Source organism: Micropterus salmoides, unplaced genomic scaffold (assembly GCF_014851395.1).
Source record: "Micropterus salmoides isolate LMB-PRFRI ecotype aquatic unplaced genomic scaffold, ASM1485139v1 Ms_hic_scaffold_11, whole genome shotgun sequence".
In the NCBI taxonomy this organism is placed as follows: Eukaryota; Metazoa; Chordata; class Actinopteri; order Centrarchiformes; family Centrarchidae; genus Micropterus; species Micropterus salmoides.
The window spans coordinates 6,460,251-6,482,460 of NW_024040152.1; the positions used below are offsets into that span (position 1 = coordinate 6,460,251).

Consider the following 22,210-nt stretch of genomic DNA (forward strand, 5'->3'; position numbering starts at 1 on the left):
TTCAGTTTTTTCATACAAGAGAGGTATACCAAAAGCAGCAACACACAAATACAAAACAAACATAATACTGTGTATCAGCATGGTGCTGATAGGGTTGTAGATGAACATTAAATTATCTGAGCACGATGCTATGAACAAGTAACCGGTATCACAAAACATTTCTGCTGTTAAAGGGTGAAGTCAGTGTTATCCCAAATTTCTCTTATTGTCAGCAAATCCAATGAAAAGACCAAAACTAACAAGTTTTATATCCTATAACACGTTTCTGTTGCCTACTGGTTCCTAATGAAGATGTGAAAATAGCACACAACAAATATATAGTTTCATTGTTTTTAAAAAGGTTTGGCAATTTCTTAAAACAGCTGGGAACTAGTTTTTAGCAAAGTTCTCACAAACAGGATTGTATAGCTCATTTGTTGGACTGTTTTCAGCAGAAGATTAGTTTTCAGGCTAATTCAGTAGATTAGCCCCATCCTTCATGGCTGCTGTAAGAAGCCCTGTTCATGAGCCAAGTATTGCCAATATTTTTAATATATAATTAAAACAAATGTATGATTATTTATGATGATGTATGATTATATGACTACCTCTTCACTACCCCAGTCCTGTTCTAGGACTGTTTGCTGGATCTCTGCTGTTAGTAAGTGAGGATAAGGGGAGGCTTTGCCAGAAACTTGTGTTCGTTTTATTGATGTTTGTGGCAATTCCTGCTGGTTGCTAATAGAGTTTGATAAATGCCATAGATTACTCACTGCCCCAGTAAATTGGCTTTCAGACACTTTACTTTGATCACCTATAATCTCCACTGTTACACATTGTATTTGCTAATCATCCCCCGGCACCCCTGTAGCACTCAGACAGTTTTTACCATGCACTAAGAACTGTTGTGTCTGACCCAAGTGTAGCGCAAAACAAGGTGACAGATTATTTATACTGAATATTTTTTGCACTCACACATCATTTGCCGTGGGTTGCCAACAGCTTTTCAACACATTTCACATCAAGGACCACATTAGAGGAGTCTGTGAATTTACTGTGTCATCCTTGAAGATGCATTATATGCTTTTCCTCAGTTGATAACAAGCTAAAGTAAACTCTCTGTCTTTCTTTGGCATTAGACGGTTTAAAGTGTAGGGTTTGACAAATTGATGCTTGCATAAAATGGATTTCTGTTTTAAAGGCACACAGCGAGTTTCCAAATGGCGTCTTTGATCTCCATTGATGATTACTAATGTAACTACAGGATGTTTGTTAATTCTACACTTCCAATCAATTCAAAGCCTGTGCAATTATGCCTTGTTATATTTTTAAATTATCCTTAACTTAACAGTACACTCTAATAAAATGTCTCAATGTTCATCATTATTGTGATAAGATGAGACCAAATATGTATAAATATATAAGTATCTTGATTGTGCTTTATGTGATAAAGCAATTTACTGTTGAGGTTTCTTACAGTATTTCATACTGGCCTCCTTGGCGTTACATAATATGTCATATTGTAATTTGAGCCTCTTCATTTGTTTCCCAGGTCCATGGGGAAGATGCATGGGCAGCGAATGTGGCCCAGGTGGCAGCCAAAGCCGGGCTGTCTGGTGTGCCCATGTGGAGGGCTGGACAACGCTTCACACCAACTGTGACCAGAGCCAGCGTCCTTCCAACCAGAGAAACTGTTTCCGTGTGTGCGACTGGCACAAGGACCTTTATGACTGGAAACTGGGTGCCTGGAATGAGTGCGTGCCAGTTTCAGCAAGGACCTTTGGGGCCCCACGGCCGTTCACATGCAGTGGAGGCGAAGAGGGCATTCAGACCCGGGAGGTGGGCTGCATACTGAAGTCAGACGGGTCTCCAGCAGAGGATGCCATCTGTGAGTACTTTGAGCCCAAGCCTCGCCTGGAGCAGGCATGTTTGATCCCTTGCCCCCAGGATTGTGTAGTTTCTGAGTATTCGCCATGGACATCCTGCTCCAAAACATGTGGAACAGGCCTCAGGAACAGGGTCCGTAGTGTCCTGGTTCCTCCACTTTTTGGAGGCTCGGTTTGTCCCAACCTAACAGAGTTCCAGTCTTGTAAACCGAGGCATTGCACAGGTCCAGAGGGCATGTACAGTCTCAGGGTTGGACCGTGGAACCCTTGCACGCTCCCACAGACACGGACTGCACGCCAAGTTAAGCGCAGGAAAGGTAAAGGCCAGGGCCTCAGGGAGAGAGCAGGAGTCAAAGATCCAGAGACCAGGGAGCTTATCCAGAAGAAACGAACCAGGAATCGCCTTAACCGGCAAGAGAGTCCATTTTGGGACATCCAGGTGGGCTACCAGACTCGGGAAGTGACCTGCATACATAGGAATGGGAGCACTGTGGGACGCAAGTAAGTGGCAACATTTTTACGTTACTGAACTATTTTATTTTCCCTTGGCACTATCATTTGCTCCTTCAGTTTTCTTGCATAGGCAACAGTGAAAGATCTGTGAGACATTTTTGTTTTTGTGTCATTTTAAAATAATGCAATTATTTACCATATTACAGGCATTTAGCAGAGGTACAGTAATGTATTTCATCAATATGTCTGTCTAATTTCAGCATGTATTGTCAATATTTCTATCCATCTATATGTTTTTGTCAACAAATAAACGTCTCCTTTTTTTTGTACCTTTGATGTTTAGGTGTACTGGTCCTTACACACAATGCCAGATTTGTCCTTCAGTTTTCTTCTCCATGCCTGGAGTTGACACATAGGGGAGGATGTTTATCAGCTGTGTCTTTGTCACTGTCGTGCTGTCAGAGCAAGGAGGCACAACTACCACAGTGTGTTTGATGTCAACTTCCGAGGAAAGCAAACCATTTTATGACATGTGATCAATCTTAGCCACGACTTTGTAGCACTTTTCAAAACAAGGCAATTTTCTGTTTTTTGTCCTCTCAATGGATGTGTAATCATATGTTCCAAGAAAAGTGAACAAGTCGAGTCTCACTCAAAATGTCACCGGTAAAATATTTTTCTTGCTAAACCATGAAGTCAAATTGCTGTATGTAAAATTACATATTTGTAGATAATGAAATATTTGCGCATCATAGTACACATATGTGGATTGTTTTCTGTGGGTTACAAATATTAAGGTCCAATAAAATCTTCCATAGAAAAGAAAATTGAAAGCCATCAAAGAATCATTAGTTGAATTGGTCATTAAATTATGACTTCACTGGACACTATTTTCCAAAATACATGCCGTAACTATATGAGTGCTTCCATTTATGGTGTTGGTAAACTCAAATGGGGTCTAAACTTTGGCCCTGACATTATTATTTCTGGGACCTACAAAGTCACACTCTCTGACTGAAAATAAGATGAAATGGCTCCCAAGAAATCAATCTGCCACCAGCAGCAGAGAATACCACTTCTGACAGGAAGGCACCATTAACGCAGACCCTTACAGTAGGTTTTCAAAACAACTTCAAATGAAACCCCCTGTTAAATCAGTAAGACAAAATATATTTTCACTAAATTAGTGTTATCACGTATTATACTTAATGACCCCATTTACACTTAACCACTTCATGTATCTTAGACATAATCGATTGTTATCCTATATCAAAAATTCCAGGTGTAAATGCTGCCGAAAACATTAGAGATCATTTGATTTTAAAACCACCTTCCCACTGGTTTGAGACCCGTTCTACAGAGAATTTGAAGATATTCAGAATGACAGACATAATCATTCTCCTTTTAGGTATTTTAAAGGTAACTACATCAGTCATCATGCAAGAAGCCAAAATACAGTTTCTTTTTTTTTTGCTCCCTTGTTGTAGTTACAGCTGAAATGACACCACTATGATACTGAAATGAGTTGATTAAAGCGACAGGAAGAAAGCCACTCCAGAAATTTCAACACATCAGTCACACCAGAAGATGTAACATGCTGTTCTAGCTTTTATCTGATTCATGTGAAGGGAAGAGCAGTGATCTGTATGGGGTGTGGAGCTGCAAGCATAACTCTTAGTCCATCCATGTAAATCATCCATTTTATGGATAAACTGTTATTGTTGTAACTAAACTGCTACAGTGTAGAAGTAATTCTTCTTCTGGTGTTTTTGGTAATTGCCTATCAACGCAGTAGGACTTATGCTGATTACACGTACCCCAGGAACATGTCTATTTTCTAGTATGACTATGGACTAAACTAGGATTTGTGGACTATTTGGCTGCCAAAAGATTAGGTCCTTTGGACTTCTACTGGGCCCAACAGAGTAATACCTTTTTAAAAATATGTGATGCAATGTTAAACGCCATGAAGTGGGATTTCAGAACATATTAATCAATGCAAACTTTTACAGATAAAATAGTTTTGTAGGATCTTAGTCACGTAGTGACAGCCTGTTTGCCTGTGGTGACTAAATATTTCATCCTCAAAGAAACAAAGGTTGACCACCTCAATACAACAATTTATGTTTATACCACCAATTCAATCTGAGGTTCACAGGAAGGTTACAGATCTATAGCTGTTGTCCACTTTTATCTATATTTAACAGCAAAAAGAGAAGAAATAAAAGTTGTGGGGGGAAAAAAGTGGTAATCAGTGAATTCTGGTTCTTGTCACAATGTTTATTGATGTTAGTGATAACCCTCTTCTAAAGATCTGTTTCTGTGGATCTATTACAACTTTCACAAGGTCTTTGATCTCCAGGAAAGAATCAGTGACAGTGTCAGTAGAGCAAGTATCCATTCATATTGCATATATTTCACATACCACTGTATTCTAAGATTTGATCAATGATGTACTAAATGTATTCATTAATGCTTTGTTGGCGCTGGGCTCTCAGCAGTAACTGGGATCAAATATTTCAAAGGAACCGTGAAAATAACTCACATGCCCTTAGGAGCATAAATATTAATCCTTGACTTGTTTATTTCTTGTTCTGAAATATTCATAGTTGTTTTTGCCACTTTCGGAAAAAGTGGAACAAACTTCCCAGTGAAGCAATAACCTAGTCATATCCCAGCCAGACGCTCTCTGAACATCTTGCTCTGTTCATTTCCAATTTTGTTTGATGAACATCTGTCATTGGGCCTTTACTTTCTCCATAGTCCTCGACTCGTCCCAAACAGGCCCCACTTCCTTATAACTCAGTCATCTGCTTGTGTCCTAGTAATCAAACTTGCATCATGACCTTTTGATTTTTTTTTGCTGTGCCACTGAGGGGGTGTATTACATTACATCATTGCATTTAATGCTGAGGGTCCCACTTGGTGCTGTAATTTTGTTTCTCATCTTTTTTGGCATAACATCTCCTCTTGAAGGCTCTCAAGTTGTAAAAAGTCTTCTTTAATCACTTGACCCACATTGAATTATGTTTTTAGACCATTTCAGCTGTTCTAATGGATGCACTTCAAGTAATGAGAATATACGTGCTGACTGCTTTTCTTTTGTCTGAAAGCCCTTGGAGTCTATTGTTACGAGTTACTGTGTAAAACCTTAGGCTTAAAAATGATTTTTTTTTCAGACATCATCTTACTTATTTAAATACAGAATGATTGTGTCCTCATTCTGTCTGAATGACTGAGATGAAGAAATAATGACTTCTTTTGCAACTTTGAAATATCCATAAAAACGCTCGGGCATGCAACAACAAACGGCAAAGACTCAAAGGATCCAGTTGCAGTGAAAATAGGTCATTGGCTGCATTAGGGGCTTTTTAAAACACAAGAAGTTCCATCTGAGACAGGAAATCGAGCCATCACCCTCAGTGCGTCACATTTACTGTTTAAACTCCTCATTGTTTTCCTCCGATGCAACATGAGCTGGCACACCGAGCGTGTTTGGCAGGAAAACAAAACTAAGATTTTTCACAGTGTCACTTCAGTACCACTTCAAAGACTGCAGAGGTGTTTTAATCTGCAAAGACACAGGAGTTAAAAGACAAAAAAAAACCCCCACAGCTCATACTTTCCCTCATTTATACCAAAAGTCTGAGTTGCTGGAGGTGAAGTGTGGTGGCAACGTCTAAATGAGAGGTTTCTAAATGAAGCACAGCTGTAATTAGCCCTAATAGTTCGTCAGCTGCAACGCCTCAAGGGAAAAGACATCCAGACTGAGTAGCAGAAAGCACTCGGCTTTAGTTAGAACAAATTCCTAATGATTCGGTAGAGGCCCAAAGAGGACGGGTTATTCATTACATCTAAATGCTATTTAGATGATCAAAAGATGTGTGTGAGCGATTGATCAGAGGTTGTTTAGGTTATCTTAATACTTAAGACTTAAGGATACACACACCATGCCACACCACTCCCTGTTTTACTCCTAACATGGCACTGATTATGCAGTGTTTATGCTAATGAGAGTAGCTAATGACAAAAAGTGGCACCAGTCAAGGGCAGGGAGTTTAAAGTGAAGCTTTGCTCACAAACATGGTGTCACGTATCTGTGGATCTGACTTGCTCAAATACCATATACCGTGGCTTTAAACCAACTTTGCACAATGACATTAAAATGACAGTGAGAGGTAACTGAAAGATTTAACGTCTCTGTAATGAGGCTCTGTTTACCATAAATAGGCTCTGTGACCATTTGATGCCAGAGGATAACAAACAGATAAAAGGATCAACCTTTGGAGAGTTATAAGACTTTCTTACTGTTTGATTTGATTCTCAAGCTTAGATTTGTCGTGTATAGCAGGTAAGTATACAGAATACAGAAATACAGAAAATTAACTTAGATTAGAAGATCGATATCTCTCTGATATCAGTACCATAAATGCAGTATTGGGCAAGTTACTCAGTAATTGTAATGAGTTACTTTTTACATATACATAATATTACTTTACTTATTGGGTATTAAAAGTACCCTACGTTACTCGCTAGTTACTATATTATTTTCACTACCCCACACCCTGCCCCTTCCTAAAAAGTGACAGATAATCTGTTTAGCCAGCTCATTTTAGAAATGAATCCACTTTACTAGAACATTAATTAACTTTAAGAGTCAACAATCAGTGTTGTTTGAGAAAAACATAAAACATAAAATGTTGCTTAATGCCACTCTCTCCCGGCTATACCATCCATGCATCAGTGACAGTAGCGGCCTCCCTGTCAGCACCGGAGGCTGTTTCTACAAGTTCCACATCCCTGTGCTGCTTTAGCCTCTAAGAAATTAGATGTAGAATTGTTCGCGGTTGAAAGCTTTTTGCTGGTCGCACAAAGTTTACAATGACGACCATGACCTGTGCATCTCTGACTGTGACAAACTCACAATAATGGCAATACTTGTCCAAAGAATGCCCATCTCCCTCGTTCTCCATACTGCCTTCAGATTTTTGGCTAGCAGCTGACCTAAACAACACCAAGGTCCGGCTTCTTGACTTGAACTGATCCCTGACCTGCCGAGCAATCGCACTTTCACATCAAGGACGACAAAACATGACATATAAAGCAGTTGTAAGTCGCTTTGGATAAAAGCGTCAGATAAATGTAAATGTAGTAACTGTGTACATTATTACTGTCTGGGAAATAGTAATCCCTCACACTACTAGTTACTGGGATAAGTAATGATATTACAGAAATGCGTTACTGCCCAACACTGCCTAAATGTAATGCTACAACCTTCTGCTGGTTAGCTTAGCTTTCATAAGGACAGGAAGAAGGGGGAAACGGCTAGTCCAGCTCTGTCCAAAGACAGACAAATTAACCTGCCCACCAGCACCTCCAAAGATCACTGATTAATACGTTATATCTTGTTTGTTTAATCTGTACAAAAACTGCAATGGAAAAAATACAAGTTGCGGTTTTACAGGGCGTTATGTGCCTGCCTATTTTTGGGAGCAAGGACTTCCTGGAGTCTCAGCCTGACTGAATCTACCCAGATGAAATTATAACCAACCTTCACTCCTTCCTGCCCCCCTCCCCTTTATCTTTTCCAAGTCTGTGCACACAAAGGGACCTGCCGCTGACCGTCCAGTCCTGCGTCCTCCCCAAGGACTGCCAGGTGACCGACTGGGCCGAGTGGGGCCCCTGCTCCAAAACCTGCTTGGACCCTGAGTCTCCCATAGGCAATCGCACTCGGAACAGACAGGTGCTCCAGTTCCCTGTGGGCGAGGGGGCGGAATGCCCGCCGCTGGAGGAGTCCGAGTCATGTGAACCTCTGGGTGAAGGAATACCGCCTTGTGCCACGTGAGTTCCTCCTGATGACGGGGAGGGAGGCGGGGAGCACAGCAGGGAGTGAGCAGGGGATTTCTGAATTTGAGTGAGTGTAGATGTGTCATTTATAGTGCAGTACTCGACAGGCTCTCCTATTTTACAGGGATCAATTGCATGTTAGGTTGTGATAATACCCTCCTCCTTGGTTACAGCATTGTGAAGACCCTGCTACAGTACGAAACATACTGCAGGGATTCATTCTGTATTCCAGTAAAGCTCAGACAATAATAGAGTAAAATCAAAGTGTTTGGTATTCAACCTGGCTGAGGCTGCACACACTTCCTGTTGACTTCCCTTTACTCATATTACCAAGCTAATTTGCGCTCGTGGGTGACCCTTGGGTGTGTGTGTGTAGGAGACAACATATGGAGACAGATTGTGTAAGCGCTTGGGCTGGTGCCAGACACAAAGTAGAGACAAATGGAGGGAGACTACAAGGATATTTGAGTCCTACCAACTCACACATACACAAAGATTCCTCAATTTTACAGCTATTGCCAAAATACCTTTCTTACATTCTTAGTCCCATCCAGGTGTTTGATTTACTGTCAGACTGGCCCTCTTCTTCTGTTTGCTAAATAAATGGTTAAACTGACGAAGAAACAATTAGATGGATTTGAACTGTCTACTGGCTGTCCACATCCTTGACAGTATTTGCATACTGTACAATTAAATTGGTTGTATATATCTAATATACCTTTATGTTCTAAAGTTATGTCTGCAGGGTTGTAAATTACACCCAAACAGACCTGGTGTCTCAGTACATCCATTTCTGTTTTTCAATGTTCTTTCTCCTTCTCTCAGTTACACCTGGAGAACCACAGAGTGGAGCGACTGCCGGGTTGACTCATTGCTAAGCCAACAGGACCGTCGACGTAGTAACCTGACAGGTCTTTGTGGGGGAGGCCTGCAGACCAGGGAGGTTTATTGTGTCCAGGCCAATGCTGAGCTTCTAAAATACCTCAACGACCTCAAAGAAAAAGACAAAGGTAAAAATATGTATATATATGTATTCTCACTGTTATTTTTCAAACTATTTTCCCATGTTTTTGTGTCTATGTGACTTATTGGGGCAACATTTTTAGACTGCAATTGGCAGCAGCAAATTAGGGCTACACTTCACAAGGAACAGTTGCTATATCATTCTCGTCAAAGCCACCAGACTCCCTTGACAAAATACATTACCAAATTTTACCTTGCAGAACATGGGAGTTGCTGCCTTGGTGAAAAAATGGGATCTGATGTGATGGCTGTTTCCTTGAGTATAAACCCAATTCATAGATAAAGAAATTAGACCCCCAAACATTTTCCTTAAAAATACTTGCTATGTTAGTTAGCTAGCTAGCTAATGGACCTTCCTAGGTTGTCTATTAGCATTATGGCTAAGTTATTAGTTAACACTAGTGTGAAATGCCACTTCTTTAACTTAGCAAGCATTAATAACATATAACATATAATTATAATATAAATATAATTTAATCATGCATGACAGGAGAGTTATCACTGGAGAGCAGCTAACAGACTCCATGTTGAGGCTGACTTGCATGGATATGTAACACTACCTGATCACATTAAATGACACCCTTGAATATACATTTATGTGATTGGCTGAAGCAGAAGGAGCCATCTGATTGGCCACAGCTAATTCCCTGTTAAAGAAAATGAAGCGAAGTGCAGTGAATTTCACACATGACAAGCAGTTTGTAAATGCAGGTTCAACAGTTTGTGTATACAGGTGCTGGTCATATAATTAGAATATCATCAAAAAGTTGATTTATTTCAGTAATTCCATTCAAAAAGTGAAACTTGTATAATGTATACATTCATTCCACACAGACTGATATATTTCAAGTGTTCATTCCTTTGAATTTTGATGATTATAACTGACAACTAATGAAAACCCCAAAATCAGTATCTCAGAAAATTAGAATATTGTGAAAAGGTTCAATATTGAAGACACCTGGTGCCACACTCTAATCAGCTAATTAACTCAAAACTGACCTGCAAAAAGACCTGCAAAGGCCTTTAAATGGTCTCTCAGTCTAGTTCTGTCGGCTACACAATCATGGGGAAGACTGCTGACTTGACAGCTGTCCAAAAGACGACCATTGACACCTTGCACAAGGAGGGCAAGACACAAAAGGTCATTGCTAAAGAGGCTGGCTGTTCACAGAGCTCTGTGTCCAAGCACATTAATAGAGAGGCGAAGGGAAGGAAAAGATGTGGTAGAAAAAAGTGTACAAGCAATAGGGATAACTGCACCCTGGAGAGGATTGTGAAACAAAACCCATTCAAAAATGTGGGGGAGATTCACAAAGAGTGGACTGCAGCTGGAGTCAGTGCTTCAAGAACCACCACGCACAGACGTATGCAAGACACGGGTTTCAGCTGTCGCATTCCTTGTGTCAAGCCACTCTTGAACAAGACACAGCGTCAGAAGCGTCTCGCCTGGGCTAAAGACAAAAAGGACTGGACTGCTGCTGAGTGGTCCAAAGTTATGTTCTCTGATGAAAGTAAATTTTGCATTTCCTTTGGAAATCAAGGTCCCAGAGTCTGGAGGGAGAGAGGAGAGGCACAGAATCCACGTTGCTTGAAGTCCAGTGTAAAGTTTCCACAGTCAGTGATGGTTTGGGGTGCCATGTCATCTGCTGGTGTTGGTCCACTGTGTTTTCTGAGGTCCAAGGTCAACGCAGCCGTCTACCAGGAAGTTTTAGAGCACTTCACACTTCCTGCTTGTTATGACCTGGCTCAAAAGGCCACAACAAAATTTAGAGTGGGTTTTGAGGACTGTTGAGCTTCTGCTAGTTTATGTATGGAAGGTCACAGTTTCAGATTGCTATACCAGTTTGAAAATTCTAAACAGAGAATGCATAAAATGAAAATGACTTAATCCACTACCTCTGTCTTCCAGTTTTTCCAGTCATTTTGTCTGCTGCTCTTTCCTATTCTCACCACTGTCCTCTGTGATATTTATATTATTACTTTGTTGCACATCACACAGTTTAGTTGTATCATTTCAGGGAGGAATCAACCATCTTCCTTCGAAAGTCTACACCAGAGTTGCATACATCAACCACACAGCATACCCTGACACAAAACAGTTGAACTCTCTTGTGTAATTCCTAATAAATTTGATCAAGCGCTGTTAAATGACAACTTACATCCTCTAACCCACCCACACAGTGTTTAAAAACTACAGTCCCCTGGTGGTTTTGTAGCAGATAATTGCATATCAAGTGCTTGCCACAGGTATAAACCTACATGTTGTCTCGATTCATGCCCAAATCCACAATGACATACAATATTGCATTTACATTAATTGTCACTGTCGTATGTTTTTTTTTCATCTTGTCTTCAAATATCCCACTGGCTACATTGTCAGCTTCAAGTTTTCTGTTTGAACACCTACACAGACTTTTACCGACTGCCAGTCTCTCGTTTCAAACCAAATCAAGAGTAATTTAAAACAGGGATTTGTCTGCTCAAGAGCCCTGTGACTTGTCAGTGGTCACAAGCGCCAAGGCCTCCAATTCTGACACTTGTCAAGCCAGCTTAAATTCAAAGCTGCCCTCTTAAAGAGGGTGTTAAAGACATTAGTTGAGGCTGAGCTTATGGAGGTCAACCGTGTTGGTCGCGTGAGAGAGAGTGACAAAGTCTAAGAGGTGGTGAGATGCCCAGTCACCCTGTGTGCCAAATGTGGAGCGATGTTCCTCTCACGCAAACTAAGTATTTGCGGTCTATCCATTTTAGTGGTGTTTAGTGTAAGTTGTGAATGTATGGAGGTATCAGCCGTTGGTAATAGCCTGATAATCACTCTGAAGTTTCATTTCATGTTTATCATGATTCAGTCTGACATTGTGTTCATGTGCACCTGTTTCTATTAGGGAGGGGAGGGTATTTAGCAAAACAAAGTTACAAAGTGAACAAGTAATAAAAAAGTAAATATATAACCAAGATGTAAATGATACAATTGCAAAAAATGATAAGTAAAGCAATTACAAGAATTTACCATCAATTCATAGAAAGACATAGGACAACAGGCGGCTTAAGTATCTGTCCTGTTTATGCTATTTGCAGTTGATACAGAAGCCAGGGTCACTAGTAGCAGTTGACTTACCGTTGGTAATTTCAGATGAAAACATATGTAGGTTTAAGAATTATTTCTGATTGTGAACTAAAGACAGCTTGTGTAGTTATGATGGTCTAATCCACATTGTGGCATTTTTTGGGCCATTTTTCTATTATGATTTAGTAAATGAGTTTTAAACTAGCTAATAGTTACTCAGAACTTTTTGTAATGGATTTATTTAATAACTACCGCAACTCAAACCAGGTTTAGATTTAATGAACTGCCTATGAGCAAAATCATTGTTTTGTTACATCAATCAGTAATGGGCGGCACCAAAATGGACATTTATCCATGTAAATATGTTGCAGGATATTACATTTTTAATTTTTAATATTAATCTAACACTATCTGGTGTGATGTTGAAAAAAGTCATGATAAATTACTTTATGAAAGAAAAGCTGGCAGTGCATGTTGTTTCTCAGAGTTTGAATTGATCGGCGGCCCTTTGGTTCTGTGTATCAGCCCTAATTAAAGAATAATGAGTCTGGTAGCCAAGATTGAATCAACATCGACAGACACTGCTCAGAGAGAGCATACTGTATAATATCTGAAAGAATGTTTAGTGCATGCCTTATTGAGTGTATGTCCTTCCTCTGTCTGTCTGCCTTTCCCACTTCCAGCAGAAGTATTATAGGTCTAGTAAGAGCATACAGCATACATGTGCCTGCAATGAAACTGGAGCGATCATACACATAAAAGCGTCTTTAACCTCTGTTAAAATGCAGTTCATATATACAGTACAAGCATGTCGCCAGGGCCATCTGTGCAGAAATGTGTGTGTGAGTGTTTGCACAAACATACACACACATACACAGTTCTTATCTTCTTGGCGCAGGATTCTTTTTTCCTCCATTGGGGGGTAATCTTCCAGTATACCACTGAGACATAGAGGCAGACAGTGGTTCAGTGAAGTTTGCTGCAACCAGCGCTCCCTTTCTCCCATGTCTCATGCATAAATATCACCATGCAACAGGGCGGAAGATACCCGCAGGCAAAAATCTGGAATCAGCTTACTACCTCCTAAATCTTAACCTTAATCTTTATGGGGGAGTAGCTCCGATCTGACCCCAGATCAAGATCCCAGCCGAAGTAACGTCATTTGGCACTTCCTCAGCTAAGGCTGTGTACCAAAGGGATCGCTGAAGCACTTCCACCAACCTTGTGGGAATTGACATTTTGGTCACCTTTCCCAATATTTGAATTAAAAGTCCTCTAAAGTGTTTTAGGTGAGGTTTATTCAAATTCAAGTCATTTCAGCTTAGAAAAATGCCTCCTGAACTCAGGCGGCACCAAAATTGCAGTCGCCAGACAATGCAGGGCACTGAAGTGACAGAAGGTATTAAATTACAGTTCATAATTTTACAGACATTTGCTTGCTTTCTGAGAGTTAGGAGAGAAAATCAATATCAATCTTGTGCCTGTTTGTTAAATAAAGAGCTGGAGTCAGGACACAGTTAGCCTAGCTTAGTCTAAAGACTGGAAGCAAGGGGAAACAGCCAGCCTGGCTTGGTTCTCAAAAATATGCCTACCAACATCTTTTAAGCTGCCTTATTTACACAGTGTGTGTTGCATGAACAGAAATGTAAAAACAACAATTTGAGATTTTAGTTGGGGTTTATCTGTCATCTTGTGCTTCTGTGCTAAGTCTACAGCCACAGTGAAGGTTGCCAGACAGGTTGGATTTTGTGCAGGAATAATAGTACCAAACCTGGCAACCCCGCAGTGATGACAAGACTTTGGGATCACTACGACTGGCTATTGTTTTCCAAGTCATGGAAGCTCATAACTCCTGACTCCAGTTACATACCTTTAACACAAAGAAACAAGAGTGATCTCAATCTTTTCATCGTAATCTTGGAAAGGCTGCAAATGAGCATGAAATGTTGAACTATTCTTAGAAATGCATGGAAAGCCTCAAAAGACAATGTAAAATCTGGACTGACACACTCAGGTGAGTTAATTAGCTGCTTTGAAGAGCAACAAGTTAAATTATGACAAGAACCACAGATAAATCTGTCGCTCTGAAGTTGAAAAGACTGTAATCAGAGTTCTTTTGATCCCCCAACACCAAAATCCGCAACCTGATGAAATGACATGAATCTCCAAAAGTCCATGAGGCTTTTGATCATAAACCATGGGTCTCATCTGGCCATGTCAAAATAAATGAATCACAAAGAAAACTTACTATATCTTCCACTATCACTCACTTCAAAGATAATAAAAGACAGATTTAATCATGTTCTTAAAGCATTTAATTGATAATGAACCCGGAACATGAGGCCCAGTTCTCTGTGGCCTTTCCTGCTTTTGCTGTTGCATTAGTCCTTGCCTGTGTGCTGTTTCCCGTCACTTTCTGTGTTTGTTTGATAGTGCCTCCATCCCCCATTGTGCGCGTAGCTAATAGCGCTATCTCCCCTGTAATTGCAGCAGGTCAGACCCAAAGACAGCAGAAACCTAGTGTCGCCCCTCTCCTCTCCATCACCTTCCAGATTACAGGTAGGTGTTTTTAGTCACGCTGATAACAAAGCCACAGCCTCTCCCTCTGCTTTACACCTCCCGGGTCTCTTTTTTTCCCCTTTTCATCTTTCTCTTCACTCCTACTCTCATTGTCAGTCTCATCTTCTCTATCCTTGTTCTCTCTATTCTTTTCTCCTCTCCTCATTTCTCCTCTCCTACCCTCTTGTTTACTCTCCTCTTCTCTCCTCTCTTCATTTCTTTTCTCCTGTATCTTTGTCTCCTCTTCTATCCTAATTTCTCTACTGTCCTCTCCTCATTTCTCCACTCCGACCCTCTGTTCTTGTTTCCATTCCCCTCCTCTTGATTGCCTGTCCTCTATCCTAGTCTCCTCTCTTCTCTCGTCTCCTCTCCTTGGGCTTCCTCTCTTCTCTTTTCTTGATTCCCCTTTTCCTCTCTCACCAGCTCCTCTCCTCGTCTCTCCTCTTGTTTCCTCTCTCCTTGTCTCCTCCTCTCCTCTCTTCTTCTCTCCTCTTAACATTGGAGAAAGGGGAATGAACGCATATATGGTTTTTCACAATTGCTAAGACACATTTCTTGAAACCTTCATCAATTTTCGAGACTTAAAAATAAATAACCTAATGTTTAAATTACATTCACAAAACCCCTGTCTTGTCCACGTTACATGCAACCTTGTCCCTTGACAAGCAAAGGGGGAGAAAACCTTCTGGTGTGCTGGATGCAGCCTTACTGTAACAACACTCCACACCTATCTCAACACAAGCCAATTCCATTGCCTTTAAGAGATTTTCTCTAGTACATGAATTTCAGTCCAGGCAGAGAAAAATTCTTCTATTGGAGTGAGGAAAGGGGTTTATGGTTGAAGGTAATCATTTATGAATCACTGGATGCTGGTTGATGTTGGACCACTTGCTTAGTGGGACACTACAGTGAAAGCTGACATTGTCCTATAGACAAGAAAATATTCAGTGCTAAATGGCCCCAAGGTTGAATGATGGTCAATGGGCGACATTGCCACTACGCTGGCCAGGGACTTGACCACATATTGGTTTGATGACATCATTAGAAACAAGTGTGCAGAATTAAGAGTTGCTGTGCGTAAAGGATGACAGCTGTGTTGTAGGTGTGTTGAACTTTTGACGCATGTATTTACCATTTTGCAGCAGAAGTGCATCACAGTGTGTTTTCGTGAGTGAGAAGTTATTTAAAGTTTGGCAAAGCCTTGCTACTCTTTATCCAGGGTGTTCAGTATTGTTGCCAAATCCAACAACGGAACAAGTGAATTACAACAAAGTTCTGTATTCTCCCATAAAAAGCCAGGCAGAAGAGTTGAAGCTTTGAAGGGACTGTAAGAAAAACTTCGTTCCCCCAGAAACATAATATGGATTTTCCACCGCTGCAGACAGTAAGCCATTCTAGCATGAGGGATTTCTTTCCCTCCGTCAGTTCAGCACAACAAAAAAATGAGCTCACTGAAGATCACACTATAAAATGGACTAATAGAGACACAAGATGTAGCAAAAGTTTTTTTTTCTCCTTATCACACAGAGACCCAACACTCTGTTGGTCCTCAGTGTTGTATTCCAAAATGGATTGATGTTAAAAGATTGAAGTCAGTGTAGTTCCCCAATAAGACGTGGATTAACAGTGGCTCAGCAAACTGTAGTATTTGACTTTCAGTGTATTTGTAAGAGGAATTAGCAATTTAGCATTTCAAAAGCCCCACTTGCCTTCCCCTGTACAGTTCTGAGGGAATTATGATTCAGCTCTCCTGACTATGCAGACTTTAAGCTCTTAGATGTCTTGTAGGAACAGTCGGAATACAGGAAATAAAGAGCCTCAGGTTGAACATGTCAAGAGATTTACTTGTGCGAATCACTAAATATCCGCCATAAAAACTTTGAAATTTGCCACTCAATGCCTTAAAACTGGAGATCAATCCACACTTTGTAGAGAAAAGTATTCTTTCTTTTTTGTTTTCTGTTTTTTTTACTTTCATGCCACCACTGATGTCATAATACTAAGCGTCAGTTTTAACAAAAGGCAGATTTCCTTTTGGGGGAAAAAACATTGTAATATCCCAAACAGATGGTACCAATTGAGTTTTTCACTGTTCTCCAGTAGCATCAGATTAAAATGAAACAAAGTTTACTCACAGTAACAGGTGTTGGTGCAGTGCTGCAGTGAGTTGGTCACAGAAGAAGAAAACAGCACTAAACTTGAGGGGTGATATTGATTATTGAAAAAAGTCCCTGACATTATATAATCTATTACAGTATTAATAAAATATTTGTGTAGAAGTTAAATTATTCCATTGGTTGGTATTTTGTTTAGATAAACAATGTTTTAAATGACTGGCATAAAAAACTAAACTATAGACTACAAACTTTATTATAACTTCATTATAATATTCTACAAATTATTCATTAGTATTGACTATGCATTTCAGAATGAAACCTGATTCATATGCACAGCTGTACGTTGGCTCTGTGTGTGTAGCTGGAAAAAGGAAAAAGGTTTAGAGGTGTCAGTCACAGTGTGGAGTTCCAGGCAGGTGGTTGAAAATTTCTGCTGAGTGAGCAGGACTCCATGGACGACCTGGAAGCTTGGAGGTGGCATTTTGTTGGCCTGGTGATTTAAAGCAATAGGGCAAGATTTTGGGAAATATGCTTATTTGATTTCTTGATGAGAGTTTCATATCTCTTTGCTAAATATGAAGCAACAGCTAGCAGCTAGTTCAGGTTCAGGTTATTATCTTTGTACACGTAAATTTGTCTTTGCAGTGAACAAGTTGTCCTCACATCTGGAAACAAACACAGACAGCAGACACTAACCAGTAGACAGTATACAGTAGATAAACCATTGGTTAGTTTCGCACAAATACTGGAAGTATGGGGGTGAAACACCTAGCCTGGTTCTGTCCAAAGAAACAAAATCCACTTACTAACAAATTCAGCGCTCACTAATTAACTTTTTATCTTGTTGGTATAATCTGTACAAAAACTGAACAATTTTGTGGTTTTAGAAGAGGTTATGTGACTATTTCTTAGCCCCAGCCAATTTCCTGGTTGACTGGTAACCTCACGGGGACAACAACTAGAAATTGTCCAGCACATAAACCCCCAAAATGTCCATGCAGTACCCTGTAACTGCCACTTTGTCCCATTTCTCCTTCTCTGTCCTTGTATTTCCTTTCAATCTTCACCTTTTAGTATCAAAAAATACAGAAAAAGGGGAAGAAAGATGGATTCACACCTCTGGAAGATCCAGTTGCACTACTGTGAAATTACACTGACACCAACATACATACACTATGTGCATGCATAAATGCATAAACCCTGTATCTTCAGAAGCTCCACACATCAAATTTATTTATTGTGGCACGGTTCAGCAGACTTGTAAAAATGTATTCTGCACAGTTGTCACAGAGCTGTACCTTGCGTGGTGATAGCATCTCTCCTTTTTATTTCGACAAAGTTCCTCAGTGGGAGTTCAGACAGGCATATACTTATCGGTTGCATCATGGAAACGGCTTACTAAATCCAATATGGCACGACTAAGGAAAGTAGCTGCCAAATTACACCTCACAGAATAAACATGAGCCAAGACATTGTCAGTGTTCTCTTACACCTTCAGTGTTGTATTGTTGCATCCTCTATCCTGTCTCTGTTGAGAGTCGGTGGGCAGGGCTCCACAATGTTTTATGTTTCGAGCAAGGCGCTGTACGAGATAATCATTGCTAATTTATCATTCTGACATGCTAACAGGGAGGTGATAAACAAAACAAAGGGATAATAGTGTGTACTTCACAGGCATGTTTTGTTTTTTCACTGTGGTTCTCATCTGCTGTCCATAGAGAATCTAATGCCAGGAATAAAAGTAAATAAGCATTTTTGTGTCCCTTGTTTCTGTTGATTGCAATGTAAGTAAGTAAAAAATAGCATAAAGACAAACCAGAATAGGATCAAAGTAAAGCAGGTTAATTTTATCTGCTGCTTATTTTGTGTTCCTTTTTGCTTATCTGCACAGCCTCCCGCCCGGTGGAAAACAAGCTGTGCAAGGGTCCGATCCCCAACAGGTCCCAGCTGTGCCAAATCCCCTGTCCCATCGACTGTGAGGTGTCTCCGTGGGGTGCCTGGGGGCCCTGCACCTTCGAGAACTGTGATGACCAGGCTGGGAAGAAAGGTATGACAACACAGCCCCATTAGATAACATCATGGTTTAATGGGGCTATGTGCAGCATTTCAAGCATCATCATGATTTATCAAAGTTATTGTGTTTCATTGGTATAAGACGATAATGATCTAAGGCCAATTCAAATTGTTGATGTTTTTCTAAATAATCCCCCCACCTACTGTTCCTCCTTGCATGTATTAATTTTCTTTTGTTCCTTTTTGCCTCTATTATAGCCTCTATTAAAGCTAATATATATGTATCCATCGTCTGTCATTCCCTCGCTCATCTGGTGTTGAGATAAATACCGTTTTAATGACAAAACAGAAATAATCTCTTCTTTCATTCCTTATAGTTCTTTCCAGTAATTATACCAATGTATTAAAATTAATGTAGAAATAATATATTATTATGTATAAATACTTTCATTAACTTTATCTAGATACTGTCCTCTGTTGTAACCAAAAAAACGTTGGTTGTAAAATATCTGGTCCTTTACTGTGTGGTAAACACTGCCATCCAAGACTTTATATTATCTTTTTTAAGAGAACAATATAACTGTATAAACATTATCTTTGAGTCTGTATTCATGGATCTGCAGTCTTCATAGTTTTACTACATAATATTATTATCATTTTTCTAGAGTTATTGATTTAATGTGTCCTTTGTTTTGTCAGTATGTCGCAGTTGTTTAAACAGTGCATTCATAAATTGGGTAAAGAAAAATGCTCATGCAAAATTAAATCTAAATCTAATGTGAAAGAGCAATTAAGTGATCAACATCGTGTTAGCTAAAGCTAATCGAAAATGTCACAGGCTGACTTCTGCATGATTTAGTTCATTGGCCGCGTTTGCATTATCACTGTTCATCTGTGACATTACTGGAAGTAAAAACTCACTTCATACCAGAACAAGTTGGGCAGGGTAAAATTTCTGGCAGCCTCAAGGTCAGTCCATGTGAGTAAATCATCAAGGTTTTTCTCACATTCCCGTTAATATTAATGAGCTGTCTCAATAAGTCAACCATCAAAAGCAAACCAAGCTCATCATGAGCCTCAGTGGTGCAGTACTCACTCAGCAGTGGAGGAATGCAACTAAGTACTTTTACTTAAGTATTGTACTTAAATGTGAGATACTTTTTATCCCACTTCATTGTTCTACTCCATTTCATTACATTTCAGAGGGAAATATTGTACTTTTTTACAGCACTGCATTTTATAGTTACTTTACAAATTAAGATTTTTGCATCCAAAATATAGCAAAATGTTGTTTTTTATAAATTACCCAACAATATATACAGTACATGTACCGCTGAAACATTTATCAATATACAGAAACAATGAATTGGAACTTTCTTTTATAATTGGATTTACAATTTTTTTATGCAAATATACCAAACATTTTATAGTTCCAGCTTCTCAAATATAAGTATTTACTGCTTTTCCTTTGAATTACTTTTAATTAAATTTTAATAATTTTGAGGTTTGGACTGTTAGTTATACAGAAGTAATACTAAACAAGAATTGTGATTCTTGAGGGTGTCACTTTGGGCTCTGGGTAATTGTGACATTTCTCACTATCTCACTATTTCAATATTTTTAAAAACCAAACAATCAGTTGATTAATTGAAAAATAGTCAGCAGATTAATCCTTACTTAAAGCTAGGGTAGGCAATGTTAACCAGCAAAAGAATATTAGATTTTAAAAAGAATCCAGTGAGAAAACCCACCCCCTCCCTTCAGGCCTCCTTCCAAAGCCAGCCCCTAAAGCACATTTTCATGCACAGTGAGTGCACGGGCAGGGTGTGTGCAGGTCGGCAGATTGGACCTGCAGACTAGGTAAAAAAATTTGGCCTTGCTTCCTGCAACAGCCACAGATATCAGTTTTTTTTCATAACATTTGATTTATTGATGCTTTTTATGTCAAATTATAATATAATCTTAATCTGAAAAGTAACTAGTAACTAAAACTGTTATTTTCACCATTGTCTGTGCACTCTTTGCTACGCTGCAGGTTTCAAACTGAGAAAACGACAGATCACCAACGAGCCAACAGGAGGGCCTGGAAACTGCCCACACCTGGTGGAGGCCGTGCCGTGTGATGAGCCCACTTGTTACAACTGGCAACTGGTCAGCCTAGATCAGTGTGTTCCTGATAATGACAAACCATGTGGCCCGGGCAGTCAGCTCACACAGGTCCAGTGTGTCAACAGCAACGGTGAGATGAGAGAATTACAAGAATTTACTGAATGAATTTGACGAGCTGTGCAGCTGTCTTATTCAAATTAAACATATTATTCCTGATTGACATTATTGAGCAAATTCCTTCTCCCCATTTGCTCGTCCTTGGAGTGCAATGTTCTTTTGACTCACCTCCATTTACAATGAAGAAGTGCAGATCTGACCTTCTATTTTTTCAATGTCACCCCTCCTCTGACCCTCTGTACGGAGCTGTGCGTGAGGAGTTTTCCATGACTGGACTACTGGTTGCCATTCATCAACTTTGTGAGGAGTTCTCTCCAGACTCCTCTCTCCATTCCTTCTTCCTCTCTCCTCCCGTCTCTCCCCCTGTTAAACCTCTCCTACTTGAACGCTTGCTTGATTCAGCATTGCCACCTCTCTCGCGCTGTCTCTCTCATTACAGTCTTCCTCTCTGCACGCACAATTAAACCTTACTCGCACTAAATCAAATCAATCCTCCGTGGCCCTGGGTCGTAGAGTATCTTGTGCCCTTTGCTGCTCTTGATTTTTACTGCTACTCTTTATTACTGTGAATCTTTAATATAAGGGGGCGGTGGTGCAGACATGCTGTCCAGACTTCCTATTCCTGTATTTATAGACAAATGTTAGACAAAATAAGGTACAACACATTATTGATTTTCATTTAGTTTCTTTTTTTTCTGGCGAGGTGTAGATTGCACCTTATTGTTATTTATTCAGCATGTAAAGTTAGAATGTGCTGCAGCTCTAGGAATCTCATTCAGTTCCAAATGTACTTAGTAAATCTTCATTTCATGATCCTGTGCGGTGACTTTGTTCATGTTTTCCCCACTAGAGAACTTGATTTGACCTAACGTCTCCCACAAATCACAGTTCTGCATCAACTCCAGGTACTCAGTAAAGTTGGTCCGGCGCATTCTCCGACTGTGCTGCAGGAGTAACAGAGACTCTGCACTGTTCTTTCTCCCCTGACTTCGGTTGATTGATCCCTCCACCACCTTCACTCCCTCATCTGATGAAAATTGATT

General features: G+C 40.0%; 1 protein-coding gene across 2 annotated transcripts in view; it reads left to right on the top strand.

The window, feature by feature from the left end:
* LOC119897054 (thrombospondin type-1 domain-containing protein 7A) overlaps positions 1-22,210 on the top strand; it is a 147,333-nt gene that overhangs the window by 50,380 nt on the left and 74,743 nt on the right. For both annotated transcript variants that reach the window (XM_038710594.1, XM_038710595.1), the window contains exons 2-7: positions 1,532-2,366; positions 7,911-8,159; positions 8,991-9,175; positions 14,743-14,811; positions 18,820-18,975; positions 20,977-21,180. In XM_038710594.1, the coding sequence (XP_038566522.1) occupies positions 1,532-2,366; positions 7,911-8,159; positions 8,991-9,175; positions 14,743-14,811; positions 18,820-18,975; positions 20,977-21,180 (1,698 nt within the window). The remainder of the gene's footprint in view (positions 1-1,531; positions 2,367-7,910; positions 8,160-8,990; positions 9,176-14,742; positions 14,812-18,819; positions 18,976-20,976; positions 21,181-22,210) is intronic.